This window comes from Myotis davidii, unplaced genomic scaffold, assembly GCF_000327345.1.
Source record: "Myotis davidii unplaced genomic scaffold, ASM32734v1 scaffold520, whole genome shotgun sequence".
Taxonomy (NCBI): Eukaryota; Metazoa; Chordata; class Mammalia; order Chiroptera; family Vespertilionidae; genus Myotis; species Myotis davidii.
Window position 1 is genome coordinate 2,519,932 of NW_006292908.1, and position 15,780 is coordinate 2,535,711.

The window sequence follows — 15,780 nt, forward strand, 5'->3', positions numbered from 1 at the left end:
AATGACAGGCTAATAGTGAATATCTGTTTTAAGCTTCCACTGTGTCTTTTATGCTATCACAATGTCAGCTGCACTAAAGCTTGACTTTACAAAGAAAAGCTATGTGGTCCTGTCATCAATCACTGGTTCCCAGTGAAGCACAGGACCTCGGGCACATCGGCTCTGTGACGTGTTTCTCGGGGCGGCCATAGAACTGCACGTGACATGCAGGCATGCTGCCATGGCGTTTCATAAAAGCGAGAGAAGAGATAGACGTTCTCCGGTGCTCTCCAGGGCTCGCCCATGCGGAGGCGCCCGGCCCGCAGCCTTAGGGACAATCTATGGTTGTCCTCTGCCGGACACTCTGGCAGGGCTGCTTCCCAAGTGGTGGCCGACAGCCAACACCCCATATGTTGGCCTTTACTGCTTCCCTCCAAGAGGCTTGGCACGTGCTGACTCACTTTGGAACAATAGGCTGCGTTCCTGCCCTTAGCACAGGACTCCGGAAAGCTTCCTGTTATCCGTCCTCCTGAGCTTGACTTTCCACTTCCTGGCCGTGGACGGGCCTCAATGACTGTTCCCGAGTCAAACGGCCCCGATGAAGGACCATTTCTAATGAGAGTAGTTCCTACATTTCTTCACTGGGGATGGAGCCAGCTTCTCTCTGCTGCTCACTTCTTTATTTTTTTTTAATTTTTTTATTTATTTATTTTTTTGCATTTCATAGCTTCTTTTATTTTTTTTTAATTTTATTTTTTATTACAAAGGGTATTACATATGTGTCCATTTTTTCCCCCCGCCAATGCCAATTCTTTCTTCACACAAAAGTAGGGATCCCAAGATGACAGTAAAGAGTAGCCTTTGTTACGGAATCTTGTCAAAGGCCTTTAGAAAATCTTTCTCTCCCCTCCCCCAACCCTTTTCTTCACCCTGTTGTATCTACTGAAAATGTTCAAAAACAAAAAGAAAGGAAAGGAAGGGTCCATCTGTATTTAAGTCTCCATTGTGGAGTCAGTCATCTCCACTCACTCCTCCAACTCCTTAAAGGTTTGTCAGTGGTCTGAACACAGCCACCTCTGACTCCTTCTTCCCAACAGGGGTCACATTTGCCATCTGGCACCGTAGCCTGCATAACAATACATTCCAGTGGGCTAATTTCACCCTTGAGTTCCTGCAGAGCTCTCATTGAGCTGCCCTCCACTTGGTGATTTACCGAGATTTATTGTATCAATTTGGCAGAATAGCTCCGATACAACCACTGTTGGGTTTCATAGCATTAATCTTGCATTTCCAGGAACAATACAGGACTGGCAATCTCCCTATGATCTTCTTCATTAAAAGCTGAGGTTTAAGCATTCACCCGTGAGCTCTCATCATTTCATCCTTTGGAGATCGCTCTGTTCCAACATCATCTGTGGTCTGTTCCCTTTCTTGAGTTAAATTGTTCACTCCGAATCACTGAGAGAAACTCATATTGCTCTTAAAGTCTCACACATAATGCTGTTCAATTTCTTTGCATTTTGAAGACTACTTTATCTCTGTATTACTCCTGTACCTCCACACTGTGTAGACTTTCCTATTCTTACTTGAGCCATGTTTCAGTTTAGGAAAAGAAACTAATTCTTTCATAAAAATTGTTTTTTTTGATATTTCTAGTTATCCATGCAATTGGGAATGCAGGGGACATGGAATAACTTTTAATGGGGTGTTTTTTTACAAAATGATTGCATTTTTATTATAGATGCCTGCTCTACAAGTAGTAAACAACATAATGAGTGGCCATTCAAAATTCTGCCAACACCAATTATAATGCTTAATAGTCATTAATTAATATAAGAAATGTATTGTTCAGTGACTCTGTGTGAGACAAAGTGCAAAGCACTGAAATTCACCTAACTCAGAAGGCAGTCCTGCCCCCAAGGTCTCTCAGTGTGGAGTTGAGTCACATGCATACATGCAAATGAACAAGTCAAGGTCGCACGGTGTAGATCCCACATAATAGGCAAAAGTGCAGGGGATAGCCATTGCCTCCACATCCAGGAGGTGAGCAATAAAACTATTTTCAGAGCAGAGTGAATGAAGCTGTTGAGCTGGGTCTTGATGAATGGGTGGGAGAGTCCTGGGAAGGGCGGAGGCCTTAAATAGGGGGACTGTGGTGTGCAGTGCAACAGAAATGGAGCCTGTAAGACTGGAGAAGACTGAAAAGGCTAAAACCAAATCCTTAGGCAAACAGAGCAAGAAGTGTTTTAAATAATGAAATAACATGGCTGAATTTGTGATATGAGCATTCAAACAGGATATTTAAGAGGCTATTACAGTGTTAAAGCAAAAGCTGCTGGAAGAAATGGCAGTGGGAATGGGAAGAAAAGAATGAGTTCAATGTACAGTGAAGAGGGATATTTGAATGCCTTCAACATGTGTTTGGGTGTTAGGGAGTTTAGGAAGAGCAAGAAGTCAAGCCTGATCCCCATCCCAGGATTCACTGGGTAACTAGGTACACAGCGATTCTAACAATCAGAAGGACTAGAGGAGGAAGAGCAGGTTAGTAATAGGATTGGCTCACTATTATGGGGAAGCTCTATAAAGGTGATGAGTTCTATTTTGAACACACTTGGTTCGACGTGGAATATCCAAGTGAAGATTTCCAATGGGTAAATACATAGTCTTGTGTCCAGGCTTAGAAATATAAATGGGGGTGTCACTAGCAGAGGGTTCATTCGGTTTTGCATTTTGGCTAGATGTTTTTCAGGCACTCTGCTAAGACTGACAACAACAACAATGAACAACAAGTGATCTCACTCTGAAGTCTAGTAAGGAACAAAGACACAACTATTTATTACATCTTATTTTCCTAATATGTCAGCTACAGGAATCTTATTCATAAAAATGACTCATCCTATATACTATTCCCTTGTCAATACAGACTTCACTTACCTTTCAGCCACATTATTATTTTAAATAACTCTTAGTCATTCTTAAGAGTAACAAGTATCAAAGCAGTGAATTACTAATTCTGTATGATACACTTTCTGATTCTAAGGACGTAAGAATAAAGAGTTTATTCCAGCTAGAAAGTCATTACCTGGAATATTACACTTCTTACAGTATGCCCTTTGTATCACACTTTGTGAAGGGCAAGTTAGTTATGCTTCATAAATCAATGAAGATTTGGCAGCTCTGGTGGCATTTAGGTAGAAGGAGAACCAGTCAAAAAGAGCTTTTACTTTTGTCCCTTTAAAATACCAGCTCCCTTTAAAAAGTAGGTGGATCGACCTAAGTACAGTTGGCTTGTGGGAAAGAAATGATCATTGGGGGGAAAAAAATGTGTGATTAAAAAGTCCTCATAGTTACTCTAACAAAAGTCAGGAATTCACTGACCAAAAAAATTGGAAGCAGTGTTTAAATAAATTGTAGAAATGGTGGAATTGTCATTAATAAAACTATTTTATGAAACCCATGTTCTGTGACTTTAACCCATATTTAAATGATACATATCCTTCTGGCTGCCAGTCCATGCTTTTGCCATCTACAAAGAATAACTTGAAGAGTCTGCTGGCTCTTGAAAGAAGGAAACTGATTGGACAGTTGTTTGGAAATGTGTGTTGACTTGTATCCACAACCTTTGCTAAATGGATTGTTCACATAATGCATCAGCTGTCCTGTGAGTGCTACAGAACAGAAAATGTCAAACCTTGTTACTGGAAGTTCTCCAAATGACATCTTTTTTTTTTTCTTTTCTGTTATCATGAAACAGGGAAGGCCATGGCAAAATTTCAGTATTTGCTGTCAAAATGGCTTTGGCCACATTGTGTGGAGGGAAGATCATGGACAAATTAAGATGTAAGTTGTTCGAGTTTCTCTTCGCTTATCTCACCTCCACACCACATTTCCCTCTTCCTCAGTCCTGCCATGTCCCCCTGCTCACCTGTGACTTTCCTCATGTTGTGACAGTTGTTTGAAATATGATCTTTTTTAAATTATATTTTTATTGATTTCAGAGAGGAAGGGAGAGGGAGAGATAGAGAGAAACATCAGTGATGAGAGAGAATCATTGATCAGCTGCCTCCTGCATGACCCACCCTGGGGATTGAACCTGCAATCCGGACATGTGTCCTGACCATGGAATCGAACAGTGACCTCCTGGTTCATAGGTCGATGCTCAACCACTGAGCCACACTGGCCAGGCTGAAATATGATCTTTATTGATCTTCATTGATGGTTGGATTTTGTGATAGAAATATTTTCATATTAGATAAGTGTTAATGAAAGGAATGTTTCCCTTCTACTTACAGATTATTATTATTGATAACTTGTTGAGTGTGACCAACTAGACTTTGTGATATTATAGTAAGATGTATTTTCTTTCAAGTTCATTGTACTGTACTGTCCTACAGACAAGCCCATCATTATAAGGACTTGAAGGACTGCCTTCCTTTTTTAGATAATCCAAAGCCAAGATCCCGGTATGTTTCTTCATTCTCAGGCAGGGCTGTTCAAATCGCTAGAAATTCCAACTGTGCCGGAGTAAACATGCCCAGGGTAGGGGGCATGGTAATTGCGTAGTGACACTGTAGACTGAGAATTAACTGGACACCAATCAAAGCATGATAGCCACAGTACAGTGAGTGATTATGGGGCTTTTATGTACCTTTGTCACTAATATGGAGAGCTTTAAATGGGTAGAACAGTGGGAGTGTTTTGGTTGGTTGATTTGCTAAAGGTAAAGAAGCTGAAACTCAGAGAGTTAAAGTAAATTACATACTTTAAAAGTAAAATGGCACCCGATGTGAAGCCTGGCTATTTTCCCTGTACCCGTGTTATGTATAGAATCACCTGGAATGCTTTTTAAAACATGGATTTTGGATCCCACTCCCAGCATTTCTGATTCAGTGGCCCGAGGGTGGAGGTGTGGGGGCAAGAATTTTCATATATAGCCCGTTTCAAATGATGGACATGCTGCCATTTAAAAGAAAAATTTTCATTTAACCCTCTCCCTTAGCCTAAATACCATGAGTTTACGTCGCCATGTTGAGTAAGAGAACGCTGTGATGGGAATGAGGAGGCCCAGGGTGTAAGCCCACCTGTGTGACTGCTTATTGAGTCACTCTGTGGACATTAGACAAAGGGGCGTGTTTTTCAGACTAAAGAAACATTTCCAAATACTTATTCAGTGTCATGCCAACGGGCCCCTGGATGAAAGGGTCCCATGTTAAAATAAGTTTGAGGGAAACTGGAGAGAATCGTTTTTCCGCAGTTTGGAACTCACAGCCCTTCCTCAACCAGGTTGATCCTGTGCCATCAAGGACCCTGATGGTTTCCGTGTTTCCACTCAGCTCCCCTCGGGGACAAGTGGGTGTGGCAGGAGTAATTGGCTACAAATAAATTAGAAATTGTCAAAAGCAAAACAAGTAGAAAAACCACGGACAATGTAAAGCTGAGTTTTGAAAACTGCTTTTAATGCATCAGAAGGGACAACAAACCCCGGTTGCAGCACAATTTCCAATGCTCAGGGCGACCAGGAGCCAGTCAGCACCGGCGTGTTCCCTGTGCACCTGCAGGCAGCCGAGAGTGTGCGCACCCCCTGCAGTCACTGGGCTCAGCACCCTAAACAAACTGACCTAATACAGTCCTCCTGTCGAATTGTCCTTGCTGTGATTATAGCTGTTGTTTCGTTGCTTGTTTCTGTGGCCTGCTGTTTTGTTGAGATGGAGCGCTTGTTTATATTTCTGCTCGGGGCTCCCGGGTCGTCCTGAGGGCCTTAAGGAATTCTGAACCCAATGCTGTGGGCCTGGGATGCCAAGTGCTCTCCTAGAGCTGCTGGGAGGCTTGCTTTGTTTTCTTTAGAAGACCAGTATGACGTCAAGCACCAAGCACCGTGTGCTTGTTGAGCTTCTGTTACTCACCTGGTTGTTCTGCCCCCACGCCTGTCCCCAGGGTAGTGTCTCTAACTCACTGGCCTGCCTTAAAGTCTTCAGTGCCTCCCCAGCATCTTCTGGACACAATCTACGCTCCTTCGTGGAGCTTTGGAAGCTCTCCCTGCCCACCTCCCCTCCTCCATGCACTGTGTGGCTCCGGACACAGTGAGCTACTTGCAGATTGGCGCGTGCACTGTGCTTGAGCATATGCCACCGCACGTCCTGACCCAGCTTCCTAAGCCTGGCTAACCCTGATTGTCCTTGATGCCGGCCCAGCACTCACCTCTGTGAGGAAACCCTCCCTGACCCACTGCTGCCTCTGGGAGCCCCCTCTCTGAGCTCCTGTACACCCTACTACTCCCATCTTCACGCCACCATGCTATAATGTATGCTGCCCTGTGATGCATGATGTACACATGTTGCTGTCATCCTCAACAGACTTGGACCTCCCAGAGGGCAAGACTAGGACCTGCTTATTTTTCTGTGTATTCACTGCTGAGCACCATTACACACATTTAGTACGAGCTAAGTTCATTTTAGTTGAGTAAATCAACAAATATAAATTCTTCTACAGCATCTATCATTGTGTGGCCCTATAGGAAAAACAAAGGTGGTTAGAGTATCATTTGGGACCTTGCAGAACAATTCCAATAGGGAGGGAACTATATGAAGTAAAGACAGAAAAAAATGTGATTCAAATTTAATAATAAAAATAGCTACCCTTTCCTGTGTGCCAGGTGCCACGCACTAGCTGAGTGCTTTACATCTCTGTGCTTTTCACCTGTTACCTAATTTCATCTTTGAAATGGCCCTCCATTTGGTATACATACATGCGTATTACATACTATAAGCATATTACATATGTATATGTATATATGTACTGGATATGATATTCTCTTTACTCCTAGTTGTAGAATTTCCACTCAGCCAGCCCTCCTGTGGCTCTGGACATTGTCCTTTCCCTGGATCAAGCTTAATTTGACTTAGTTGTTCCAGGCAGCAATCTCTGGTGTTAACCTATGCCGCCATCTTCGGTTCTCCACCTGTTACCTAATTTCATCTTTGAAATGGCCCTCCATTTGGTATACATACATGCGTATTACATACTATAAGCATATTACATATGTATATGTATATATGTAAGACAGTGAGCTTAGAACTAAGGTACACTTACTTTGATAGCTTCTTCAGAGTCCCCTCATTTATTTTTAAAAAGCTGAGTGGCATTAACCATCACTTCCCTATCATCCCAGTGACCGAGCCCCAGTTTGGCTGTTGCTTCACAAACTTCATCAACATAAATGAGGCTCATATTAGCTTCACGTCTGTGAAAGTTCACTGTTGCTACTCCTCCTGTTTTCGCTCTAGTTAGAGATGTTGTCTAAATCCTTTCCTGGAAGATCTGGAAGGCCTCGTCTACTTCTCAAAATGTGCTCTGGCCTAGACAAGACAAGCCTAGCAGATCGTCAGGATGGCCCAATGATGCGCAAACCAACCTGCCTAAAAACAAACAAAACGGCAGCTCTAATACACACGCCCATTGGCTTTCCTAGGTTTCTTCTACCTCCTCCCCCCACCACCCTTTCATTGGAATTCTCGAGTTTCTATATTTGGAATTACATAAAGAGTTGTAGTTCTGCCTTTGGCAACCTTTTTATTTTTGACTAATTATAATGAAACACAAGAGATAAGATTCATTAGGTAAACAACACTGTGACGGTGGATGAGAACATTAATTTTGTTGCTCAAGTAGAATTTCTATAGCCTCATGGTTGATAAACTATTTGAAACACAGTAGAAATCCTTTAAAACGGGAGTATTTCAAGAAAATGAGAGCCAATTCACATCCTCATCACATAATTCAATAAAAGTCTGTAATGTGGTTAGCATCTGACTGCGGTATAAGGAAATGTCTCCAGATTACATTTCCACCTTGAAAAATTAAGCCCAAAATGAAGAGAGGTAGCACACTGGATTGCCAGTAGTTTACCCCAGCAGCTGGGCTGGCCTCATTACACTCCAGCATGGTGGCAAACTCTATGATAGGACACCCTTTCGTTCCAGTGGTGACATTTCCACAGAGGAATTGTAAAGCTCCTTGGGAAGTTATGCCATTAATATGCATTAAGTGCGCACAGTGGCAGACGCTGAAGAACAGAGGTTCAGTGAAGCCGTAGGCTCTGCTGAGAGTCATCTCAGAGCCTGGCTCCACCTCACTGGTCACCACAAGGCCAGGCTGCCTCTTGACTGCGTGAGTTCAAAGACCCTTCCCTGTGAATCAAATGCCTTCCACCCAGAACATACGATTTATAGGAAGTTTTCTGCTCCTGTGGAGAGTTAATCAAGTGTTTTCGTTACCTCCTTATCCGCCTTGTGTCGTTCATTTTTCAATATCTTAAACCAAAACCCAAACTTTTTAGTGATAATATGGATATGTATAGCTTTCTAGCTAGACACACACACACACACACACACACACACACACACACACACCAGTGCGATAACACAATTTTCATTGTGTGTTTAAAACAAGGTCAGCATAGCCCTGGCTGGTTTGGCTCAGTGGATAGAGCATTGATCCAATGACTGAAGGGTCCCAGGTTCGATTCTGGTCAAGGGCAAGTACCTGGCCCTGGTTGGGGCGTGTGTTGGGAGGCAACCAATCGATGTGTCTCTCTCACTTCGATGTTTCTGTATCTCTCTCTCTCTCTCTCTCTCTCTCTCTCTTTCTCTTCCCCCCACCTCCACTCTCTCTAAAAATAAATGGGAAAAAATCCTCAAGTGAGGATTAACAAAAAGAAGTTAAAATAAAGTTACATTGGAAAAAAAAAACAAGATCAGCATATTTCTCACATATACAAAATTTGCTGCCTTGGGTTATATATGAGTTCGTAATTGACCTCAAAATAGCAATGTTATATGCTCTGTCTTATCAAAATATACTAATCTTATCCCAATTACCAGTTAAGGCTATGTGCCAGAATTATCTACAAAGAGACACCAAAGAAAACACCGTGCCAGAAATATTTCAGCATAAAAAATAGCTTTTCCATTATTCTTTCATAGACACGATTTATTCTGCCACATTTGTGTTGTTTGAAACAGATACTTTGAACTGAAACAGTGGGGAATGTTTACGTGAATTATAAATATCTTCCCTGTTTCTCCTATCAGATATTTTCTCAATGATTTCTGACTCCAGTGGGGTGATGGTTTATGGACGCTATGACCAGTTCCTGCGGGAAGTCCTCAAACTGCCCACAGCCGTGTTTGAAGGGCCCTCATTCGGTTACACGGAACAGTCAGCCAGGTCCTGCTTCTCTCAGCAGGTAGGAAAGAGCTTGTGTAAGGAAGCAGCTTCTGAACAGCAGCTGCTCTCCTCCTGTGTGTCACTCCAGGCAGTTCTCAGATAAGCGATAACCCGTAGCATATCTTCTACCTTCTGACGAATGTCCTGTGAATCAGTCACTAAACTTCACACACCTCGATAATAATAATAGGCGATGTCTACTGACCATGAGCCAGGCTCCAGGCCAAGCTGTTAACTCGCATTGTCGAGTTTAATCCTACAACAACCCTATAGTCTCCGGGTCATTCTCCCTGCCCTACCAAAAGGGCTGAAATGTCCCTCAGCCTCACATGAAACACAAGTCTGACGCAACACCAAGTTTCACCAGTGTTTGTCAAAGAAGACGAAAAAGTATGGCCCATGCCGCATCGCACTGTGGGAGTCCCAAAATATGAGAGACACAGCTACCTAAATCTTCCAGGACATGGGACATTTAGGGCTCTGAGTGAGGTTTCACCTGAGGTTGATACAAGAGAAGTTACTCTACAAATGCAGGAGATTGATGTGGGAACTGTGGCAGGTGCCATGACCCACAGCGGGGTAACACTTCATGGAAATGTCAGTCCATCTCTCCGCGTCATTTTCATACTGTCCCTCCCATGGGCAAGTGACGCTTCCAGAATTTTCTCTATGTGATCACCTTGACTCGGCCTCAGTGGAGATAATTCAGTTGTGTGTATAAGTGTAAAACACACTCAGTGTTTTAAATTCTGCCGAACTTAGTTTCAAATTTCTGTTTCTTCATACAATAGAGGCTCATTGAACGTCCTGTTCTATCTCAAATGATAGCTGCAGAGCAGCTAAATTAAGCGTATTCTCTGTTCTAAACGACCACAGGTTGGTGAGTTGTTTTTTTATTGTGTTTTGTTTTTTATGCAGAAAAAGGTCACGTTAAACGGTTTCTTGGACACGCTCATGTCAGACCCTCCCCCACAGTGCCTGGTCTGGCTGCCCCTTCTGCATCGACTGGCAAATGTAGAGAATGGTGAGTAGTCACTGCTGAGCGCAGGCGAGCTTTTTAATCATTGAAATTAGCTGGTCAACTCTACGGTTATCAAGCCAAGGTCATTGTTTTAGGGAGTTCGATTTTGTTGTTCTGAGCTTTGTTTAGGATGCAACTAACCAGTCTCCCTGATCTTTAACAAGGCCTATGGGTGCACGGTCAAGCTAAGACAGTTAGTGCTAAAAGCTTATTCCATCTCACTGTGTACCCCTCAGTTACAGGTCAGATGTGGCTTAAAGACTTGATACATTCGAGGAATCTCAATAAGGAATGTGATCTTTTCTAGTATTTGTTTTAGGTCTGGATCCCCAATATTGGTTTACCTTGGCATTGACGATTTCTTCGTAGGCACTGGGCCAAGAACAGGTGGAGGAGAAAGGGGAAAAAAATGCATGAGAGAAGCTTACTCATCTTTTGTCATGTGCTCCAAATTATAAGCTTTCGGTGGTTGTAGTTATGTAAAAGACAAAAGCCATGCTAACTTTTGAAATGTGCTTTTTTACAAGGGCAAGTATGTCTAGGTTAAAAGGAGTAACTATTGATACACCCAAGCTTAAATGGAAACCACAGCTCAGAACGAGATTTAAAGAAATTTAAACATGGAGCAATTCAGTGCCTCCTTCTCTAATCTTTAGATGTTCTTATTTATTATTCAATTTAAGTCTGAGATTTCTCCAGACTTAAATAGAAAATCATTTATCCCATATCTCTTACTAGAATCTTAACTCCTACACATTTCTTTAATATACATTGGAGGTAAAGTCAGCTTAAGTTTATGTTCCCATTCAAAACATCTAGCATCTGCCCTTATTATCTCTCTCAGTTAAAAGTAATAAATGTATCCTGTTTTGCTCATGGAGAAGATTTTAGAAATGAATTAAGTCGGTGCTCTGTAATCACTGCCAAGCATAGATTTATTTTTGTATGTTTCTTACTCATCCGCAGAAGCAAAGAGCAATCAAGGTCAGATCATGCAACCTGAGATCATGTTACTGGTCACAGTTCAGGGCTAGTCACCTTCCGTCACGAGGCTGTAATTTCACCCTCTAGCTCAGTACTTCCTGTTGCAGGAAATGGGTTTCGCAGGCCTGTCCCCGAGCAGTTGTCTCTAAAACCAGGGCTCACCCTGCCTTTCCCAGGAGCCAGAAAAGGGAGGACCAATGCTTAGTCCGAAGGCATTACCTCCAGAGCTGGTTATGCCTTTATGGTTACAGTTGGCTTTTTATCTTCGTTTATTTTCACGTACACTCTTTTCCCTGGCTGGTTTGCCAGAGAATAATGTGACAAAGGCAAGAATTGCTGTTGTTTTCAATCTTTAGCTCATAGCGTAGAGACAGTTACTTGGATTTGATCATTGGTTAGCTTTCAATGTCAACTGTTTTACCTTACCTGCTTTATGATTCCAATTTCTGCCAAAGACAGTTGTATCTCCTGAGCTGTCTGATTAGAACTGTATTCAGATCATTTACTTGTCTCTTTGGGCCCTGCCCATCTGCCTCTTAGGAAAGAAAACAAATCTGTTTGTTAGATGGAGGCAATGTCACTCATTAAATAAGCCCATTAGCTGCTTCATTTTTAAAAAATAACTCAATTGTCTCATCCAGTTTTCCTGCTCTCCCTCCATTTTCCTTTCTTTTTCCTCCCTTTCCTTTCTCATGTCTCCCTTTTTGCTCTCTCCCCACTGGATGGTCAGCCGTGTCCATGCATGGTGCTGAGTCTGCCAGTGACTGTGCTGGCCTCCTGGAGACAGAGAGCAGTTTGGGGGGTAAACGGGCCATTTGGGGTAATTTATATTCTTGTAGTGTAAGAGATGGGAGTAGAAAGAGCAAGTGGCATCACAGAAACTTGTTGTTAAAAGAACACCTATCCTCCACCTCATTTCATTTCTTCCACCTCCACACACACGCCTGAAAAGGGCAGTGAGATGCCTGGAATAAACAATGCTTCTCTCAGCCCAAACCGACTGTCATCTGGCATCAGGGCACACGGCAGAGAAACGCCATCCCCGTCAGGCTGTGTTTGTCCTTATCCTGGCTCGCACTTTGGTTTTCTTATTTTTCCTTCATTTGCTGCCTCCTCAGTCTTCCACCCGGTGGAGTGTTCCTTCTGCCACAGCGAGAGCATGATGGGATTCCGCTACCGATGCCAACAGTGTCACAATTACCAGCTCTGCCAGGACTGCTTCTGGAGGGGACATGCTGGGGGTTCCCATAGCAACCAGCACCAAATGAAAGAGTACACGTCATGGGTAAGGCAAGGGCCAAGCGTGCTTAAATTTGGATGTGTGCGTGCGACCCAGAATGCTAGGGAATATCAGAGAGGGTGACAGAATTCAGGGGTACACTTACCCTGTAGTCAACATTCCTTCTTCCCCTTCCCTCCAAACCCACCGCATCTTACTGGGATCTCTTTCATAGTGTATCTGAGCCCACTGTAGCTTCCTGTGACTTAAACTATAGGAAGACTCAAATTTCGTTACTTCTTGAAATGTAGATCACTCGGTACTGATTTAGCTAACAACCAAACAGCAAGCGCCTTCTGGAACATAATCATTTCACAGTAAATTAAGGTTCTTTTCAACCTTTGATGGGTCTTTGTTTTGGTTTGCCAGTTGTTGTGTTTTGTGGGAATTGCTTAAAAATGGTTGCTAGTTTCTTTTTTCTTAGATTCTGGAGTTCTCTTAAGTGCACAACTGGAAAATAGAGGAGAGACACGTGAGCGTGTGGGCTTGATGATGCTGTTCCGTTTTACTTTGGGGAAGAGGGGTACTGTGGCTAAATAGCAAATCATCTTTTGTGAGTAGTGCAGGTGAGCGACCTGCTGAAGGCGACCCGGGAGTGGCCGTCCCTGTGCTGGAGGTCTTCTCAGGGGCACATGGCACTGGGTCTACGGAGGGACTGGCCTCCGTGAACTTGCTGCTCAAATGGTGGTGTTCTTGTGCTTCATGGGACGGGCATGCCATCAGCCCTGCCCACTCCTCTTGAAGTAATTCTCCCACAAGAAAATGCAAACTTTTTATGAGTTTTTTCCCATTTTTTTATGTGTTTCAATTCAACGTATAGTCTTTACTTAAAGAGTAACTTGCTTTTTTAAAAAAAAGGAAAATCTTCAGAATATGCGTTTTAAGTCGGAGTGTTCTTTCCAGGCATGATTATTGGGAACTCATGGTCAGTGTACATATGTCCATTGCTTAGCACCTGTCAGACTCGGAGTTCAAGGGACAGTGCTTCACTGAGACATCACACACTGAGGCTTCATGCCAGCTCCCAGGCCGCTGTCACTGTCGGTCACATCATATGCTGAGGATATACTGACACCGATGGTGAGACACGTTTTAGTATAGATTATAGAATATAGAAGAAAAAACTTTCTGTTTTCTTATTGTCAACATAGGACCAATTTTCAAATTTATTCTATCCCAAATTCTGGAGGGTTGGTGTTTGAAGGCTAATCATTTTTTATCGGTCTTTTATGCAAATGCTAACATCAGATGAGCCTTTTTCTCGGGGATTGAAGATTCTAAAATTATTTAGGAGGGCAGTGTCTCTACTAAAGCCAGATCAAACTCCTCAAGAAGACGAAGGGGCCCCGATATTTATGCGGTGAAGAGCTTTGTTGTGTTACTGATGTAAGCGTTCTAAGAATTACATCTCCTAGCAAAAACCACAGTGGAGCTTCTTGAACAGTGCTCCTACTATTAAAGAATGAGGATAAATGCCACGTATTACCACTTTTTGGCTCTACGTGTAAAAGAAAGTGAGGAAAATTAAAAATGGTTACTCATGGGAAGGAGTAAATTACATGTGGTAAATTATTTTTTATAATTTTGGCTGTGGAATTTTAAAGTAAACATTCCACCAATCTAAATGAAAAAGAGGTAGCATGATGCTCTGAAAAGAACATGAGTTTTAAATTCTCAAGACTCAGATTGGACCCGCCGGCAGGGCTCAGTGGTTGAGCATTGACCTGTGAACTAGGAGGTCACGGTTCGATTCCTGGTCACGGCACATGCCCAGGTTGCAGGCTCAATCCCCCTTGTGGGGCATACAGGAGACAGCCAATCAATGACCGTCTCAGCATTGATGTTTCTCTCTCTCTCTCCCTCTCCCTTCCGCTCTGAAATCAATACAAGAAATATATTAAAGATAAAAAGACTCAGATTGAAGTTCCACTCTTGCCTTTAGTTAGGTGTGTCCTACCACGCCTGGAACACCTTACCCCTGGGTTCCTGCAAAGCCTCTTGCTCATCTCCCTCCTTCCTTCTGAGTTGGGAGCAATCCTTCCAGAATCTGGTCCGATGATGCTGCCTCCGTGATTTAAACACTTCACTGTCCCCCCTATGTTGGAGATAAAGGCCACAGTCCTTATGTGACTTTGTGGGACTTTAATGATGGGCCTCCTGCTCGCCTCTTCTTCCTCCATCTGGAATCACCTTCCCAGCCCCTGAGTTTCTGTCAGACCAACTCCTGCTGTCCACGAAGGCCCCGCTCAGGGTCCCGTGCCCGCCGAGCACCCCATGTGTCACTAAGCAGTGGGAGCCAGGTGCCTGGCTGGCTTAGAGTAGGTACAGACTCCCGACTTAGAGTAGGTACTCAAAGAGGATTGCTTGACTGAGTGAATGAATGAATGATTATCTACTGTGAAAGCAAATCATCTGACAAAATGTTACATAAATGTTAGTTGTCCTCACCTCCGTCTTTCTTCTTCTTTCCAGAAATCACCAGCTAAGAAGCTAACGAACGCGTTAAGCAAGTCCCTGAGCTGTGCTTCCAGCCGAGAGCCTTTGCACCCCATGTTCCCCGACCAGCCGGAGAAGCCGCTCAACTTGGCCCACATCGTGTGAGTGTCTCTGCCTCCACATAATGAGACATCTTTCTCTTTTTTAATTTAAATTCTTTATTGTTTGAAGTATTACATGGGTCTCCTTTTTCCCCCATTGGCCTCTCCCTGGCCGCCCCCACCCCCCAGCACATGCCCTCACCTGCCTCCTGTCTGTGTCCATTGGTTCTGCTCATATGTATGCATACAAGTCCTTTGGTTGATCTCTTACCCCCTCACACACACCCGCCCCGCCTTCCCTCTAGGGCAGCGGTTCTCAAGCTGTGGGTCGCAACCCCTTTGGCGGTCAAACGACCCTTTCACAGGGGTTACCTAAGACCATCCTGCAGATCAGATATTTACATTACGATTCATAACAGTAGCAACATTACTGTTATGAAGTAGCAACCAAAATAATTTTATGGTTCGGTCACAACATGAGGAGCTGTATTTAAAGGGCCAGAAGAGAACCACTGCTCTAGAGACAACTTTCTTTATTGGTACGTGTCCAGATCCATAGAAAAGCAATTTCATATCAGTTGTCAGGAACCGTGTTTCAAAATTTAATTAAACAAAACAAACAAACACTGAATGAGCCCTGGCTGGGTGGCTCGGTTGGGTGGAGCATTGTCCTGTACACCAAAAGGTTGCGGTTTAGTTCCCGGTCAGGGCACATGCCTAGGTTTCAGGTTCGATCCCCGGTCAGGATGCTGCCT

The 15,780-nt window shown here is 43.4% G+C and overlaps 1 protein-coding gene across 1 annotated transcript in view; it reads left to right on the top strand.

Moving 5' to 3' along the window:
* Positions 1-15,780, top strand: part of DTNA (dystrobrevin alpha) — a 292,781-nt gene that overhangs the window by 220,147 nt on the left and 56,854 nt on the right. Inside the window, exons 6-10 of the mRNA XM_015565683.1 lie at positions 3,734-3,819; positions 9,069-9,223; positions 10,123-10,228; positions 12,328-12,494; positions 14,961-15,085. Coding sequence (XP_015421169.1) covers positions 3,734-3,819; positions 9,069-9,223; positions 10,123-10,228; positions 12,328-12,494; positions 14,961-15,085 — 639 coding nt within the window. The remainder of the gene's footprint in view (positions 1-3,733; positions 3,820-9,068; positions 9,224-10,122; positions 10,229-12,327; positions 12,495-14,960; positions 15,086-15,780) is intronic.